This window comes from Mastigoproctus giganteus, chromosome 11 (genome assembly GCF_048544385.1).
Source record: "Mastigoproctus giganteus isolate SK-2022 chromosome 11, ASM4854438v1, whole genome shotgun sequence".
In the NCBI taxonomy this organism is placed as follows: Eukaryota; Metazoa; Arthropoda; class Arachnida; order Uropygi; family Thelyphonidae; genus Mastigoproctus; species Mastigoproctus giganteus.
The window spans coordinates 132,093,432-132,113,632 of record NC_143585.1 but is presented as its reverse complement, the minus strand read 5'-3'; the positions used below and the strand labels follow the sequence as shown (position 1 = coordinate 132,113,632).

General features: G+C 37.1%; 1 protein-coding gene across 1 annotated transcript in view; it reads right to left on the bottom strand.

The window, feature by feature from the left end:
* Positions 1 to 20,201, bottom strand: part of LOC150078438 (RRP12-like protein) — a 496,297-nt gene that overhangs the window by 292,859 nt on the left and 183,237 nt on the right. The window contains exon 15 of the mRNA XM_090384563.1: positions 2,094 to 2,215. Coding sequence (XP_090240689.1) covers positions 2,094 to 2,215 — 122 coding nt within the window. The remainder of the gene's footprint in view (positions 1 to 2,093; positions 2,216 to 20,201) is intronic.

The following is a 20,201-nucleotide window of genomic DNA, read 5'->3' as shown; positions in this document are numbered from 1 at the left end:
TCATTAGAATATGTAACAATGCATTGCATGATTTGACTTTAATTAAACTGACTGTCACTCAGTTCATGGGTACGGGGGGTTTCTTAATTGGATATTCTAACGGTCGTGTGAAATAAACATATTGCCAAGTAAAGAAGTTTCGTGATTATTTTTAACAAAACATTATTCCTTTAATTGAAAAAATAAAAATAAAATTCAAAGTAGCAATTACAGAAATGTATCCATAGATCTGGGAAATGTTTGCAGATCCCAAGGGATCTGCAGAGCAAAGTTTGGGAACCACTGATATAAAAATGTAGGTCAAATGCTTGGGCAAATACCGAATGAAGATAACCTAGGGTATTTTTGCATTATGTGCAGCACTTCTATATGCAATATTAAATATTTTAGAATGTTGCTTTCTGTCCTCTCTGTCAGTTAGTACAATATTTAATCGGGGCTGAGAAATCAATATCTACCTATGATATTTATCCAATTTAAATGTGTAATATGTCCTCATACAGTATCCATAACTGTTACATTATCAAACTGGCTGTGCGTATTTTGTTTTATTACAGGATGAAGGTGTAATAGCAACAAAGGAATTGGACACCTTCGACACATAAACAAAACAGAAAGAACTGTAGTAGTAGTGGCATGTGATGCAAGAAAGCAAGTGTATGAGCTTATGCAGCATCAGCATAAAAAAAAAAAAAACCACACCATTCCCTCCAAATGCCTGTCCAGTTCCTCCTTAAATTTGTTCAACCTATCAACTTTCACAATGACAGATGGAAGTTTGTTCAAGCAATTAACCACCCGCTGGCTAAAGGCAAATTTCCGCACATCTATTCTACATCTGTCCTTTCTTAATTTGAATTTATGCCCCCTTAGGTTCATAATCTGAACAAGTGGAAGGATCCCATCAGAATTCAACGTGTTCAACCCATTCAAGGCCTTATACACCTCAATCAGATCACCGCGCAGGTGCCTAGTCTCCAGCCACTGCAATTTGCAGAACTTAAGCCTCTCTTGGTAAGAGGATCCCTTCATTTCCCTCACCAATCTTGTTGCCCAATGACTGGCCAAACAGAAGTGGCTATATTAAATATTCTCTGCTAGTGAAACCTGACTGAAACACATGTACATTTGCCCAAAAACAACAAGTGACATCATTTGAGCATATCTTGGAAATGATGACTTTACCCCAAAACTGGCCCAAAGTATGTTTTTTTTTTGGTAGTTGTTGGCACATAGGCTTCTGTGGCCATAACGCACCTCCCAAGGTTTTTGCAGTACTTTGATCCAAGCCCGAGGCAGGAATCAAACCCGCGACCTTTGGGTTGCCAGGCAGGCACTTTACCCACCCGACTAGCCCGGTCGGCCCCATATAATGTAGATTTGGAGCAAATAAGGGGTGGGCATTTGTGCTGACAAGATCCAGATCTGAATGAGATATTATTTTAGTCTTCTAAAAAGCAGGAAACAAAGGACAGTAACATACAAGCTTGACATTTGAAAACAAAGGGAATGTTGCATCTAAAATGGGCCAGAAAGATGACAACAACAGGCAGATAAACTTAATACTCAAGGCAATACTATATTCCTATGGAGAGAGCAATAAACCTAACTGCTATCAGTGTGTGTGTTCACTGGTAGCAGAACATTTCCATGTTTTCTTGGACCCACTTTTTTTTTACTTGATTTATTGAACATTTGGGTGTAGAAATGGGAATGTCATTAACTAAGGTTTACTAGCTTCAAATCAAATATTCCTTGGTAACTTAATTCTAGAGAAGATGTTTCTACTGTACCAAAAAGAATGTGAAAAATATTTTTCACACTTTTGCCAAATTAAGCTAGTTCTCTGCAAAAGAATATCAAAACTGAATACTTTGTGTGAAAGGGTGGGATAAAACTGAGAATATTCACAACTATTAGCAAATTCAGAATCATCATAATTAAAGTAATATCCATATAATGATGGTAAACAGCAAGCATGTAAAATACAAACCTTAAAAAAATTATCAAAAAATTCATTATTCTGAAAGTGCCTAAACATTCAGAGTTTAAATGTTACTGAAATAACATAAACAATTAGTAATATTAATAACCTTTATTTTTAATAGATGCAGCTAAGGGTAAGAAGTAAGTGATAAAGAATCCCAGTTCTGTTTCTGTTATGTTTACACGAAGAACAGGTAAGAGCCAGCTCCGAGGAAAATTCAAATTGTCACTACAAAAAATAATAAAATAAAATAGTTTAAATATCAACTTGCTGACTCACTAAATTTCTATTTTATACAAAATAATAATAAATCAGGTGAGTTAACAAAGTTGTGCAGTTCTAAACGTATAAATAAATTGACCTACAAAACATGCTTATCAAATTTCGGTCAAAAAATGTTTGTGGTACTTTTTTTACCTACAAAAAGCAACACAAACATAAGTACTTAAAATCTTCACTATTTCTATATTATATAACACATCTACCTATATGATATAAGTTTTTGCAATTGTCAGTGCAGTTTTACTACAAAGACCCATTAATGGTAATGTACAAGTTAACTATTAGCAACACTTAACCAAAAAAGGAAATTAAACAAAATTCAATAATAAAAATTTTTAAAGGCCATTAATACAAGCACACCAACATAACAACAAACTTCTATTTTCTTTCATTTTTCTCTAAAGCATAGTTTTACACACAAGATGAACTGAAAAAAGTAAATATCAAAATGAGAACTGAAATCTGAGTACTTAGTGGGAGGGGAGGAGCAATTCCTCTACAGTCTTCTTTTAATTTAACTTTTAATCTTAACTTCAGTAACTGAATAGGAACCAACATATCTGCTATGTGTGTGACCCTAGATAATACGAGAGATGCAGACACCCACATACCTCTTATGTCACATAGTACAAGATATATTTTTCAGCTTATGGCATGCATTATGGTGAGATATAACATATCTCACCATCACATGCCTCTATTGCTACTATGTAGTAGTAGTAGTAGTAGAGGCATGTGATGCAAGAAAGCAAGCATATGAGCTTATGTAGCATTAGACAAAAAAAATATTACACATCCATTCCCTCTAAAAGTTTGTCCATTTCCTTCTTGAATTTATTTAAGATATCAACTTCCATGACAGGTGAAAGTTTGTTCCAGCATTCAACTACCCATTGGCTAAAGGCAAATGTCGGTACATCTATTCTACAACTGTCTTTCTTCAATTTGAATTTATGCCCCCTCAGGTTCATAATCTAAGCAGTAGAATCCCATCAGAATTCAACATGCTCAACCCATTCAAGGCCTTATACACCTCAATCAGATCACCACACAGGTATCTAGTCACCAGACGCTGAAAATGTACGCTTTGTACATTTGCAGCATCATTTCAAATGTGTTTGAAATGTACATTTTGTATATTTTAAAGTTACACCTTGAAATGGCTTTGCTATACTTTACTTTTTTAAAGTTTCTTTACAGAAATTTTAACAATTTCTGTAAAGAAATTTTCATTTCCAGAAAATGCTAAGATTGTTCAGGATACAAATAAAGCAAATCACAATTGACTTGTATCCATATTTCCAGCTTCATTTTCTACTTGCCATAAAGCTCATAACAGTTACAAGCTTGTTATATTTTATTAACTAAATGAAGTGTGAATTAATAAATTCACACTTCATTTGGAAAATTAACAAAAGCACAAAACTTGCCTATTATCCAAACAATAGAACAGTCATCTGTTCTCCGGCTAAAGCCATCATCTATCCATCTATACTTCCACCACTGTTACAGCCTAATTGTTCTACTGCATCTTCATATAAAAGATGAAATTGGAATGAGCAGCAGCTTCTATTGGAATGAGCAGCAGCCTGGAAAATAAGATGCAGGATATTACAGAGACTGCTGGGAATCATGGGGGTACAAGTAAACACATGGGTTGTGTTAGGGAGGCTAAGAGGAAGAGCAGGTGCATGTATACTTGCGTGTACACCAATGCTAGGAGTTTAGTAAATAAATTTGATGAATTTGAGTTATTGCTCAAAACATCAAAGGCAGATATTGTTGGGATTTCAGAGACATGGTGTCACACAGATATAAGGAATGCAGAACTGGAATTTGGGGAGTACAATGTCTACAGAAAGGATAGACTGGATAGGAAGGGAGGAGGGGTTATGCTATTAGTTAAGAAACACATAAAATCCAAGGAAGTAGAGCCAGTCGACATCGCTGGACAGTGCAGTGTCGAGTCAGTTTGGTGTGTCATAAGCATTGGGAGATCAAAATTGAGAGTAGGAGTGTGCTATAAGCCTAATGACTCTGATGAGTATAATAAGATATTGTACAGGGAAATAGAGTGGGCCAGTAAATCAGAGAGTCTTATAATGGGGGATTTTAATTTCCCAGATATTGACTGGAATTTGGGGGCTGGTCACTCACACACTAGCAAGGCTTTTGTGGATTTATTGGATGATTGTTTTCTACATCAGCATGTTTGGGAGGCAACTAGAGGGAGTAATACTCTTGATTTGATTGTCAGTAGTGATTCTTCATGCATTAAGAATCTGCAGATAAATGAATGAACCACTAGGTGGCAGTGATCACAGTGTTCTGAAGTGGGAGTTACTCAAAGAGATAACTACCAGTAGGGGTAAAGGGAAGGGGTATTGCTTTCGTAAAGGCGACTACGATGGGCTGAGACAGTATTTAAATTCTATACAGTGGGATCAACTGATGATGTTACCAACAGCAAATTCAAAATGGGAAGCATTCAAAGAACTTATCTTGGAAGCTACTAGGCTTCACATACCAACTAAGAAATATTATTCAAGGTTTAGGCCTAAATGGATGTCAGATGAACTAATGAGGCATATGGCAGAGAAGAAAAATGCATGGGATACTTACAAATTAACACATGACACAGAAGCCTATGATAGATACAAGTTGATCTGTAACCAAGTTACAAAGGAAGTTAGGCAGGCGAAGGCAGATTACGAGAGATCCTTGGCAAGGGATGCAAAGAAAAACAGCAAACAGTTCTTTACTTATGTAAACTCTAGAAGGAAGGGGATGAATCAGATTGGTCCACTTGATATCGATGGGCCAACTGTTGATGACCCTGCTCAGGGAGCTAACAAACTGAATGAATATTTTGCATCGACATTCACACATGAGGAGCCAGAGGTGTATTCAACTCTGGCAGTAAGCTAGAGAATTTTGTAATAAATGAGAGTAAAGTGGAGGAGAAATTGTTGAAGATAAACACAAGAAAGGCACCTGGGGTGGATGCGATCTATCCAGTTATATTAAAGGAGGCAGCAAAGGAAGTAAGCAAACCCTTAGCCATAATTATGAGAGCTTCCTTGGACTCAGGGGAGGTACCCATGGACTGGAGATGTGCAAATGTGACCCCAATTCACAAGGGAGGATCAAAGGCTGACACAAGTAATTATAGACCTGTGAGTTTAACTTCTGTTCCAGGAAAATTAATGGAGGCACTGGTTAAAGAAGCACTGCAGGATCATCTAGACAAGACTTCAGTTATAGCTAGGACACAGCATGGTTTTGTTAAGGGGAAGTCTTGCCTGACCAATTTGATTGGATACTATGATGCAGTCACAAAAGAATTGGATGCAGGGAATAACTTTGATATTATATACTTGGATCTTAGAAAGGCTTTTGATTCTGTTGCACATGGAAGACTGCTGCACAAATTGGAGCAGTGTGGCATTGGAGGCAAATTGCTGCTATGGATAAAGGGGTGGTTGAGGGGGAGAAGACAGAGAGTGGTAATCAATGGACACTGCTCATCGTGGACTAATGTTATTAGTGGAGTCTCTCAGGGTTCAGTATTGGGTCCTTTATTGTTCTCTGTATTTATAAATGATATTGATGATGGTATATCAAGCTTAATGTCCAAGTTTGCAGACGATACGAAGGTTGGCAGGGTTGTCAAGGACACTACTGACACTATGCTGCTGCAACAGGATCTGGAAAGGTTGAGCAGATGGGCTGAGAGGTGGCAAATGAAGTTTAACATTGACAAATGTAAAGTACTACATATGGGAAACAGCAACCCCAGAGCAACGTATCAACTCTGTGGTACTACACTGACAGTGGTAGAGAATGAAAGGGACCTGGGGGTGGTTGTGCAGGCAGATATGAAGTTCTCTGAGCAGTGCAGACGGGCTGCAAGAGTAGCTCATGGTGTCTTGTCAATGATATATAGAAATTTTTCTAGCAGGGATAAGGAGGTGATTATTCCCTTGTATAAGGCAATGGTCAGGCCACACCTAGAGTACTGTATACAGGCCTGGAGGCCTCATTTCAAGAAGGATGTAGAGCTTCTGGAACGAGTACAGAGAAGGGCAACAAGATTAGTGAATGGAACAAAGGGGTGCTCTTACGAAGAAAGGCTTAAGTTTTGCAAATTACAGTGTCTGGACACTAGGCACCAGCGAGGTGATTTGATAGAGGTGTACAAAGCCTTGAATGGTTTGAGCATGCTCAATGCTGATGGGATTCTTCCTCTTGCTCAGAATAATCACCTGAGAGGGCATAAGTTCAAATTGAGGAAAGACAGATGTAGGATAGATGTGCGGAAATTTGCCTTTAGCCAGCGGGTGGTTGGTAGGTGGAACAGACTTCCATTCCTTGTCGTGGAAGTTGATAGCCTAAATAAGTTTAAGGCTCAGCTGGACAGGTATTTCGAACGAACAGAGGGGTGAAGTGGAAGTGGTTATTTTTTATTTATTTATTTTACTTTATTTTTTTTTGGCTGATGTTGCATAAGCTTGCTTTCTTGCATTAAATGCCTCTACTAATGCTAATGAACCTTACTTATGATTATTTTACTTGTTTTCTAGCCCTCGCATTAACGACCTTGATAAATCACCTCCTTCCATAATTGAACACATCCTACATAATCCCTCCTGTGTCAAAAAGAGTAAGAACTGTGAACAATCTCAACTTGTTGTAGGCTTTGATAATTTTCATCACTCTGTAACAATCCCATGTTATCTTTCTTTCATTGTCCTCATTTTCACCCAACTCATCATCAATATTGTCACTAGTTCTTTGAATACTTTCCAAAATGGAGTCCACTTGGATACTCAGCTACTATGACATCATTATCAACTCCTAAAAAATTTGCCAAAAACAATTTCTCCACTGATCAAACCTCTTGCTTTAGAGTTCTTCCCAAGATTGCTCAATGTCATGTAGTAGCTCATCCCTCTCATCGCTGTTAATTGGAGTTTTAGCAAACCTGCTTTTGCAAAACAATTCTTAATTGTTGTTTCCATCAACATCTTGACTCCACACTTTTGTCAATTCTGATATGCACATCCACAAATCTATAACAGAATCTATAAGTTGGTTTGTTTCTATTCTAGGCATAATTTTTTTCAGTATGTGCCTTGGGTAGTGCATTTTCAAATTCTTGATAATGCCTTGGTCCATTGGCTGCAGTTTAGAGGAGGTATTCAGAGGGAAGAAAACAATTCTTAATCCTTTTAGCTCTTAAGTCATGCTTTCTACTGCATCAGCTCTATTGCCTAAAGGCCAGAGGTGTGAACAATGCGTACCCTGGTTTCTCAAAATCAGTTTGTTATATGGAAACTGTTTTCAATATAATGACTACGGGGAAATCAAAAAAATTTGCTATATGGAAGTTCATTAAAGAGAGGTCAAACTGTATATATATAGTCTTTTTATATAACATTTATTTTAGACTATATATGTTGTATAGTCTAAAGCAAGGGTGGCCAACGTAATTTGTGATGCAATCTACTTTATTTCCTTCAAAATGTGCCACGATCTACAATCTCAAGAATTTCATTGCACATGGGTAAAAAAGTTAATCAACACATATTGAAAAATGTTTATAAATTTAAAAATTAAATACAATTCAGAATTCTTATTTTAAATTCAAAATCGGGGATATACTGGGGCCAACCGTAAAGAATCTTCTGTGCAAGTCCGTAAGAGTAGAGCGATTCTTTGTCTTTGTTTGTTTCAAATACAGAAAGGCTGATTCACATAGACATGTGGAACCAAAACAGGAATTTAAAAGTTCACTGCATTTTTTTTACATTTGGGTACTTTTCTCGACAAACTTATTTCCAAAAGTCTTTTTCTGATGATCTGGCTTTTAAGAAGATATCGTTTCGCAATGTAATATTTTCTCCATAGGGTAAATCTCAGTGATTTTTTTCTGCAATTTGTTTCATATCCAAGTCAACATTAAATGGATAAGAAACATATTGAACATCTTTAATTGTTTTAAAATCAGTGAATCTAGTTTCAAAATCATCCACCATCCACAACTTTCTCAATTTCATAAACATATTTCTCACTATTAAATTCAAGAACAAAGCTGAGTTAGACTCAATTACAATTCATTTTTGCAAATGATCTTGCATATTTGCAAAATGATCGATTTTTATTATTTTTATTTTTTATTTAATTATTATTATTTTTTTTTTTTTTGAGTTCCTTAGCCATTGCCAAAAATTGATATTTATACGCAGAAATATTACTAATCATGTCACCCACATTTTTATTTTTTATCTTGTAATTCCAAATTCAGATCGCACAACCACTCTGTACCTTGATAATCTGTACTGATAATCATCAGCAGCTAAAAGATAGAGAGCCTTTAATCAACAAGTTTTTAAATTTCATTCAACAAATTTTGAAATCCCTATAGAAACTTATCAGATCTAGTTCATTTTCATCAAGTTGCATTTTGAAAATTCTCCTTTGAAGAGATTATTCTCTGATGGAATTCACGATTTTGAAAGCTACGTATGTCCATAACACTTTTTTATCTTTTATATATATCTATCTTTTATATATATCTTTTATGTATTTAATCTTTTGCTGGCTAACACTTATTGGTGGATGATACAATGGTAACTCAAAAAATCTGGGAATTCATTATCCTTTTGGCACAATGCGATGAATCCGTTAAGATGCATTAAATAAATCAAGACCTCTAGTTCTTTCTTTTAACGAAACCATATCCAGCAGTTGTTCTCTAGTGGCAGAATCATCGAAAACCATACGAATAAAAATGAGCAATTCAGCTGTATCACTGACATCTGTAGATTCATCCAGTTATAAAGAAAAGGACATACAATTAGTAATATGAGCAAGCAATTTTTCGATCACATTTTTACTCATTTTTTTCGATGAATCGCATCAAAGTATTTTGAGATAATTGCAGATCTTGAAGAGCACTTTTAATTTCATTTTTGTTCTTAAAATTTTCAAAAAGAGAATCTGTGATTTCTAAAAATGTGTCTTTGATGAATTGACCATCAGAAAATGGTTTGCATTTTTTTGCAAGAAGATGGCTCACTTTAAATGATGCTACAGTTACTGCTTTAGATTGTAAATTAGGTGTCATGAAGAAATAGAAATTTTGTTGTGCGAATAATCTGGATTTAAATTCTTTTAATTTATTTTTCTAAGGCCACTATTAGGGGGAAAATCTAATTGGTATTTACCATGGAGTGCGTTGAAGTGCCTTTCTAAATTTCCTTTTTTGGATATAGCCAAGGAAGCATTGCAAATCAAACAACATTTTTCCTTTATCATTACAAAAAAGTATTCTAGTTCCCACTCTTGATGAAAATAATACGTTTTACTCTTTTTCGTAGTGTTCATTTTAAATCAAAGGGTATTAAATTAATGTATAAGGAAAATCTGGTTATTAATATTAAACAAGCTAAATATGAATTCAACACATACATTATGCTCTCCACAACGTAACTGCGTGATTTTGCACTAGACAGGCCTAGCGGCTGCGCGGCGACAAGAGTAGTCACGTAGTTCAACGGACTTCTAAAAGTGTATGCAGTTGGGGGCATAATAGTAATAACATTTAGCTTTTGACTAATTATTTTTTATATATATTTAAAATTCGTCGTGATCGACTAAAATTAAAGCCGTGATCGACTTGTTGGCCACCCCTGGTCTAAAGCAAGTTGTGGTATATAATTCATCCATGTGTCTGCTGCATTCTAAGGGGAGTCTACTTGATATGGTTATGTCTGCTCCTGTTACAGTTTTGGATTTTCAACAATCTGTGTAAATTGATGTATGGTTGGTCCAATGATTTGAAGCATAACTCAAAGAACTCATTATTAAGGGAGGGATATTCAATAAGAAAATGTAACTGTTAAAACTGTATCACAATTTCTAAAAAGTGGTGGCTCCTTTGCTCATGGTAAGTAGAAATGAGTCAGATTGGTATGATCAATCCAGTTTCAAGTTAGAACTACTACCTTCTCAACAGTCTTACATTTGCTAGACTGTCATGGAGTGATTGTTAGTTTTATCTGGTGTAGCTTGTTTGAAAGCTGTTTGTTTCAGGATGTTTGCTTTTGTGAAAGGTAACTGTTTTCGAATGACCGTTTAAAATCTATGTATGGGATGGGAAAGTCTGAATTAATAGAAAGTGGTGATTTTGCTGCTTGATCAGCTAATTCATTTCCTTTAATCCCAACATGTCCTAGAATTAAAAAAAAAAAAAAAAAAAAAAACAGATTTTATTTAAACAGAAACAAAGTAAACTAGACCTGGCAAAAATTTAGGCAAGAATGGTTCCCTCCCCCTCCCCCCTCTTTGTAAAGCTTGCAGCATACTTATGGAATCTGTATATATGTATATCAGCATAAGTACTTTTTATGTTATATAGTCTAAAGCAAGTTGTGGTATATAACTCAGCCATGTATCTGCTGCATTCTAAGGAGAATCTACTTGATAATATTATGCCTGGGAAGATTGCTGCTGTTCCTGTTACAGTTCTGGATTTTGAACGATCTGTGTAAATTGATATATAGGTAAGTAGGTCATTTGTCCTCCATTTCAGGCCTGACAGATCACAAAAAGCAGTTAGTTAGTTATTGGAAGTTTAATGGCGCATCAGCATCTAAGGCTATCAAAAAGTGTGCCAAACAAAAATCAGTATAAGTACTTCAGGTGGAGAAGGATGCTTTGTCATAAGAGATACATGGTCCATGGTCAGATTTTGTGCTATTAGGTGTTCCCACATTCAAATTCCTAGAGGTCTACCGGCACTCTCTGGCAACAAATATATAGATTCTCCCAGCAGGGTATAATACAGCTGGTCACACAGAATGATTTAGTAGGGTCTTAGTTTAAAGGGATATTGCAATGCCAGTTGTTGATGTCTGGTGGACAGAGGTAGTTCATTTCCCTCGACATATAAACTATGAATAGGAGACAAAACTCCTGTGGCCTCATGAATAGCACTGTGATGGACCAGATCCAACCAACCAAGGGCACTTCTCTTGCCTGAACCATACACTTGATCACCATAATCTAGTTTGGACTGAACAAGAACCCGGTTTAATCAGAGTAAAGTATAGCAATCTGCTCCTCTACCTGGTTGATGCAAAGAGACACAGCATGGTTGAGTTTATTCATATAGTTTGTTTGCAGCTGGTGGATATGTTCATACTGTTGACAGAAATCTGCAGTTACCTTTCAATTGTTCTCATTTTTTTACGAATGGCAGGAGAGAGTGAAATTACTTCACAAAGAGCAATTCAACACTGTGGGTGACAGAGGAAGGTGTTACAGAACACCTTCCTCTTGGCAAAAAGTTTGTGAGAGAGAAGATTGCACTCTGACCTGAAAAGCTTGTCTCAATAGTAAGTTTTTGTTGAAAGAAGATAAAGTTTCAATACCAACCCGATCTCTTTAACTTGGGACTCAGAAGAATATGGATACTTGATGTTCTAATTTTAGAGAGGACAGCAATAATCCAATGATGTTGCTGTAAGGTGTTTTACCAGCTCGTAATGTATGATATCTAGTTTGACCATGCTCACTCATGATAATGTGAATGAAGTACAGAGTTCTTTCATTGTAAAAGATATATTATATGATTCAAGACCTTTAGAGCATAAAGTTCTATATGGACTTTGTTTATTAAAAACTTCTGGGGGTAAGATGTTCAAGCAAATGTTTCACCTAATGCATTTGCTGGTGGAGTACAACTCAACAATAGTCCCACCATTATATTGCAATATTGGGGAGGGAATTTCTGTATTTACATTGCATTATGTGGATTTTGTTCCAGGTATTGGTTGGTTTATGGATGACAGAAATTGGATACAGGAATCTTTTCACCTTTGATGTTTTGGTTTAGTGCAACCTTGCTTGAAAAATATTAGGCTCTTAGTGGTGGTATAATACAAAATATATTAGTAATGGCCATATGGCGCAAGAAAGCCTAATGCTCTCTTGCACCATATGGCCATTACTGCAAGAGGAAAAAAAAATTAAATTAAATTAAATAAATAATTAATAAAAGAAAAGGAAATAGACAACCTATGCATTTCCCATCCTCCCGTAGGTAAATATCCAGCTGACCCTTGAATTTCCCTAACCAGTCGTCCTCTACCACCCATGTAGGTAACTTATTCCAGTAATTTATAACTCGCTGGGTAAATAAAACTTCCTGCAATCCAGTCTAAACATCCCCCCCCCATAACTTGAATTTATGGCCCCTAGTTCTAGAATCATTTAAAACAATTTTAATTTTGTCCTCATTGACTTTACTTTTGCCTCTCAGAACTTTAACCACTTCAATCAAGCTGACTTTAAGATGGCTAGTTTCCAAGCTGTGCAACCCAAATTCAAAGTCTTCCTCATATGGAAGCCCTTTTGCCGATCTTACCAGGCAAGTTACCTATCTTTGGGTCCTTTCAAGAAGCTCAATGTCTTTTTTCAGGTGCAGTCTTCATACTTGAACACAGTATTCCAAGTGTGGTCTAACAATAGCCTTATATAACGGGATTATGACATCCTTATCTCCACTAACAAATGTTCGATAACTTATTGATAGGACACCGTGGGCCTTCCTTGCAACCTGTCTACAATGCTCGGAGAACTTCATGTCTGACCGTATTGTAACTCCCAAGTCCCTTTCTTCCACTACTGACTTCAGTTCAACTCCACCAAGTGTATAGGTTATTTTGGGGTTACTGTTCCCCAGGTGTATGCCCCTTTACGTGTGTTGTCGGAGAAAGAGTAAAGATGCCATAAGCATTTAGTTTACTCAATACAATCAAAGCCGTAAACACCTCAATCGAGTCTCCTTACAGATGCCTTGTTTCTAGATGCAGAAGTTTAGAGAACTGAAGTCTTTCTTAATAAAGTACCCTTTTGTTGTCTTGACTCATCTTGTTGCTCTTCTCTACATCCATTCCAACAGATCCACATTCTTCCTAAAATGAGGCTTCCAGACCAGTATGCAGCACTCAAGATGTGGTCTAACCAAGATAATGATCGCTTCCCTTCTGTAAAAATTCCTGTATATATCACTGAACAGAATCCCATATCTGACTGTACATTCACCCCAAGCTCTTTTTTCATTCTACACTACCTAAGTGTGAAATGGATAACACACAGTTGGCATGTCAATCTTGGACTACTGTTATCCATATGTAGCCTTGCATTTGTCAATATTAAAATTCTATTTGACACTTCTCAGCTCATCTGCCTAATTTGTCTAGATCTTGTTGCAGTAACATACCCTGATTAGGGTGATTAACTACCCTGCCAGCCTTAATACACTTGAAGAACAACAGGCCCAAAGTAAATAATATACTCGGTGAGGTTGAATTAGAAACAACAGAGGAAGAGAGGGATCTAGGAGTGTTTTGATGTCTTACATATCTTGTTTTAGCACAACCGTGCTTGAGGAGTATCAGGCTCTCAGTAATGGTATAAGGTAGTAAATATATTCCATAGCTTATTTTGTGCTTTTCTTGCCACAGTACATGATGCAGTCCACCATGATTTTGGATGGAGAGGGAAATGTGCAGATGTTTGTTGGATGTAATGTGTGGAAGTTTGCACTATACTTTCTGTACCGAAGGAGGACAGTTTACTGTGAGGCTGCCATGTGGCTTTATCAAGTTTTCATTGGGGGAACTTTCTGCTGGAATGACAAAGTACTGCCAGTTTCTATAGAGTAGTGATCACTGCTTAATGGATTTTGATTGACTTCCATTGAAAACAGGGAAGATTGTTGTTGTTATTTGGTTTTTAGGAGCATTAGCAACTAAGGCCATATTGCTCCGGGATATGCGGTGGTCATTCCCTGACCTTTCCGCATCCTCCGTATTTGGTGGTGACGGGTTCGAACCCCGGTCTAATCAAGAAGCGTGTGCTACGCACGGCTGCTCCTTCCCACCTGGCTACGGAGGTGCCAAAAAAACAGGGAAGAGGGATGGGGAGAACATTGATTGATGTATGGCAGAGTAGGGGGTGCAAGTGAGAAAGTGAAAAATATTATCCGTTCTGTGCTTCAAGAGGGAGAGGTTGGCAAGTTGCAGTGATCAAGTATCTGTTCTACTATCTGCCCTTGTCTGTTGACATATGTGCATCCCACAGAGGGCTGTGGCCATTCAAGCTGCTTGTGCAGAAAGAAAGAGGATAACTGTAGAATAAGCTATCCAATAAATCAATGGATATTAGCTCCACATGGTAAATATAACAAACATATGGTAATATGTTTGTTATATTTACCATGAACCACTGAAAAGCAGACTTCTACAGCTTCAAAATGGATGATCAGTGATATGTACTGGGAAAAGGATATTTACTAGGATGGCTACCATGAGCTGGCCCTTCATTTATTCCTCTCTTTAGTAAAACTTCGGTTCTACAGCTTTTACTGAACCATAAATAATAAAATAAAAAATCCTGTATCCACAGGAGGAAGAAGTGCTAGATCAGTGAATACAATCAAATAATCCCATACCCTAGGCAGCCCAAACTCTGTTATACAAGGTTGTGATATCCAGTATTATTATGATAGGGGTGTTTACCATTATTTCCTGTTTTGATAGTCAAGGTGTACTTGTTATTTTGTTATTTTTGGTTTTTTTTTTTTAGGAGCATTAGCAACTAAGGCCATATTGCTCCGGGTTATGCAGTGGTCATTCCCTGACCTTTCGCATCCTCCGTATTTGGTGGTGACGGGCTCGAACCCTGGTCTAATCAAGAAGCGTGTGCTATGCACTGCTGCTCCTTCCCACCTGGCTACGGAGGCGCCTCAAGTTTTTTTTTTTTTTTTTTGAAAACCCCAAACACGAAAGGTATCAAAAACCTATAGTACTTAGTACCGTGCATGGGTTGAAGGAGAAGTGTGGGGGGAGGGGGATGCCGGAAACTTTGCTCTAGAGACTAAACATGGGTTTAACCACTTCAAGCCTCCATTAAGCAAAGTGGTGGTATTTCACCGGTTAATGTACTACACAGATGTCTAGCCGTAAGCAAAAAAGACTAATGTGGAGAGATGGAAAAGTCAGTTTGGCTTCTGACTGAACAGTTTTTTCTTATTTTATTTTTTTATTTATGCATGGGAAAATTTATTTAAAATGCACAGTTGAGCCATTTTTCTTGTTCCTTCTGCAACAAAGATTTCTAAACCAGAGAAGTGTCTTTCACTGAGTTCGATTTTATATGCTTTTGAATGGGCATCCTCACATTTCGAGTGGCTACACATTCCAGAATAGGCAGAATGATCCCTTACAATTTATACATATTGCTGTGGAGGTAGTGCATTCTTTACTGCTGTGGTCTATCAGTCGACATCAGGCACAGACTACCTCTGCAAGCTGCTTGTGTATCTATATCTTTGGCATTAGAAACACCGTAGGGCATTTAGAATGGCCTCACTGGTCAGTTCAAGTGTCCTGCATTTGATTATTGGAAGTCGAGTCATGTCCAAAACGAGAATCAGATTTCTGACAGGGATGATATTTTTGGCTCTCCGATTGTTATTCTTTCGACATTTGTATTCCTTGGTCTTTTAATTCCTCACAAATTTATTCTGCAAAGTGGGGTGAATCCCATTTCGAGATGATCCCTTGGGAAGAATTCAGCATTGTGCGCAAGTGATGGCCATGGGTATTTCCCCCAAATTTCATCACTTTCAACAGTGTTTCTGAGTGTTTGTAACTCATTGCCTCCAACCAGGAAGTCTGCACAATGCAGGTGGCTCACTAATATTGGAATTCCTGCCATTCTTTCAGCCCTTTCTGTATGAAGAATGGAGACATTCATCGAACTGGGATCAGCTGAATAAGAAAAATAAAAGCTGTGATTTTAGACAAGTCTCTTATATTCTATCTCTTTGCTGAGGTGGCTTCTGGATCATCAGTTGTGCAATTTGGTAAGACCTCTGAAAGTCCAGGTGAAGTAGTATGTGGATTGGCCTACTCAACTTTGCTCCTGCTAGTCCAGTGGAAAAGAGTATTTCACCCCAGGTTTCTAACCACTGACACATGGAAGCATAAGCAGTGCCACCAGTGACCAAGTAAAAAGTTATCAGTTAGTGGGTTGGTAGAGTCAGACATACATATATATCAGAAGAGCAAAAATTAAATAACTTCTGATATTTAAAAAAAAAAATTGAATACACTCTACAAATGGTTAATTTTTAAGAAAATTTGCTTGGAAATCACTTTGTAATCGCTATAGTCACATTCTAAGCAATTGGAGCCTAGTAAACAGGACAAAATGTTGGCTCCACATATGTGTCATATAACCGACATCACAAATCTGGGGATGGTGGATGTAGCTAAAGGGGAGGAAAATTAATAATATGTCTATGGCGTGCAAGACTGCACTGATGACTGCTATTTCTGCATCACAAAAATATCAGATATGTCCAGAAAAAGCACACATGGCATCAAATATTCTAACATTTCAACTGCAGTAAGGCCTGTTCCACATAATAAAGACTTCCTGACCAACCTAAAACAATCACAGAAGTAGGTATGAATATAGCAAGGATTATTATGTTGTAGACTCGGTGGACTATCCATTTCACCAGATTTATACTATCAGCCAGAAAATTATATCATACTACACTTAATAAGCAGGACGAGCTAAATGACTTAATTCATTATTTAAACTGATCTAAAGAGCAAGCGGAACTCCTCGGTTCTAGGTTACAACAGTGGACATTACTTGAAGCAGGAACTAAAATTACAGTATACTGAAAACGACATAAAGTGTTTTAAAAATATTTCATTATGGATAACAGTATGTTCCTGTAAAGACATTAGTGGCCTTCTGAGCAAACTGCGCATTGCATACAATCATTGAATGGTATACAACATAAGAACAGTATAGAAAGCAAGGTGTTGGGGATTTCAGGACCTGCTAAGGGTCCCCACGGAAGAACAAGCAAATATACATGAGCTGTGTTAAGAGTTACTTGTACATACACTAATGTTAGCAGCATTGTAAATACATTTGATGATTTTATCAGTACTTAAATTCGCCTCAAGGGAATCAAGAATTTGAATATGGTGAGTACAATGCGTACCGAAAGGAGGCTCTTAGTTAAGAAGCAAAGAACATTAAGGCAGTGCATCCAGTGGACATAGGTGGCCAGTGCAATGCTGAGTCACTTTGGTGTGATGTCAGTGCTACAAAAACAAAAAAGCAGATAACTGTGTTATAGGTCTAATGACTGTGATGAGTAAAATTAACAACTGTACAGACGTATAGAGCATGCCAGTAAAATGGAATGTCTTATAATGGGGAACTTTTCAGACACAGACTGGACCTTATGGGTTGGTCAATCACAGCAGTAAGACTTGAGTGGATTTACCACATGAATATTTTCTATATGTTTTCTACATATTTCATCAATATGTCAAAGGGCGAAAGAGAGAAGGCAATACTCTTGATCTGATTATTGGCAGTGAGCCTTTAAATTAAGAATCAGCAGATAAAAGACCCATTTGGCACAATGTATATATGTGGGATTTACTTGAAGATGTAACTATGTCAATGGCAAAGGAAAGGGCCTTTACTTTTATAAAGGTGACAACAGCAGTTCAGACAGTTTTTATATTCCATCCAGTGAGACCAACAGCAAATTATAAATGGGAAGAACTCAGGGATGCAATCATAGAACTTACTAGGCTCTGTATATCAACTAAGGGATACTTACTATTCAAGGCTTAGACCTTTATATAAGTTGGTTAAGTGGGAGAAGACAGAGGGTGGTAATCAATGGGTGCTGCTCTTCTTGGGCTAATGTTATTAGTGGGATCCCACAGGGTTCGGTGTTAGGTCCACTGTTGTTTTGTATATTTATCAATGATATTGATGAAGGTATATCAGGCTTAATGTCGAAGTTTGCAGATGATACAAAGGTTGGCAGGGTTGTTAATGACAGTAATGGCAGTGTGCTACTGCAACAGGATCTGGATAATTTGGGCAGATGGGCTAAGAAGTGGCAACTGAAGTTTAACCTTGACAAATGCAAAGTACTGCATATGGGTAGAAGTAACCCCAGAGAAACGTACCAACTGTGTGGTACTACACTTAAGGTGGTAGAAAATGAAAAAGACCTGGGAGTAATTGTGCAGGCAGATATGAAGTTTTCTGAGCAATGCAGACAGGCTGCCAGGGCAGGTCATGGGGTTTTGTCAATGATATATAGGAATTTTGCTAGCAGGGAAAAGGAGGTGATTATCCCTCTGTATAAGGCAATGGTCAGGCCACGCCTTGAGTACTGCGTACAGGTCTGGAGGCCTCATTTTAGGAAGGATGTAGATTTACTTGAGCATGTACAGAGAAGGGCAACAAGATTGGTGAGGGGAATGAAGGGATCCTCTTATCAAGAGAGGCTTAAGTTCTGAAAATTGCAGTGGCTGGAGACTAGGCACCTGCGCGGTGATCTGATTGATGTGTATAAGGCCTTGAATGGGTTCAGCACGCTGAATTCTGATGGGATCCTTCCACTTGTTCAGAACCTAAGGGGGCATAAATTCAAATTAAGAAAGGACAGATGTAGAATAGATGTGCGGAAATTTGCCTTTAGCCAGCGGGTGGTTAATTGCTGGAACAAACTTCCATCTGTCATTGTGGAAGTTGATAGGTTGAATAAATTTAAGGAGGAACTGGACAGGCATTTGGAGGGAATGGTGTGATTTTTTTTTTTTTTTTTTTGGCTGATGCTGCATAAGCTCATACACTTGCTTTCTTGCATCACATGCCACTACTACTACTACCTAAATGGATGTCAGACGAACTGATGACACTTGTGGCAGGGAGAAAAATGCATCGGACACACATAAATTATCAAGTGATACAAAAGTAGGGTTTACAATACCGGGATTACGGGATCCTAGTCATTTTTTTCTAGTATTAATACAAAATTAATGGTAATTAAGGTATAAAAAATAATTGTTTATGATTTATTCACATAAAGGTAAAAAATCATTAGTATTACTGAATTTGCAACTGAGGGATTGTTATACACAATACAAATGTAATGAAAACCTGAAATGTTGTGAAAATCAGATCTGGTTTCTCCACCAAGCTTAAATATCAATCCCTTTCTTTTGTTAATCCGGATATAGTGCCACAAAAAAGTCAAAAAGATAATACATTTTTTTATTTTTGATTAAATTTGAATTGTTATTAATTTAAATTAATTTTATATTATTATTATTAGCCACATGGTGCAAGGAAGTCTGAGGCTTATGCTGCACCAGCCAAAATAAAATTAAAAAAAAAAAAAAAAAAATTCTGAGTTAACCTGAGAGGGGGGGGGGGGGGGGGGGAAGGAAATCACCAAGGAAGAGAAGAATGATGATATCCAGCTCAGGACCCTGGGTGTGCCAAGCCCATACTCAGCAGATGTGAGGCCGAATGGATACAAAAAAATGTCTTCAGTGTGGTTTTATTATTTGACAGAAAAAAGTGGTCAGCCAGCAAAATGTAAAAAATGTTGAAAAGAAATTCTATGTAGTGGGAGGTTCTACAAGTGGGCTTCATACGCATTTGAAGACAATACACGCTATACATTTAAGAAAAAGAGACGTGTGGACATTAATTTATAGAATGATGGATATGAACTTACTACAAAAGATTAGCTCTGGAGCAATAAAAGAGAAAAACTGTTAGAAGTACTGGCTGGTATGAAGCTTATGATGGCTTACCATTTCATCTTTTCTCTACTTCCATTGATATCAGAAAATAATTGATTGCAACAGGTTTCAGTGATTTACCAAAGGATTAAGTAAAATTGACAAGATCTATAGCTATCCTTATGCTTTTTTATAGAATGTTTTCTCTACCAAATCCAGTAAAATACTACATCTGGGACTGGCTTATATTTAAACAAATATATTTTATCGAA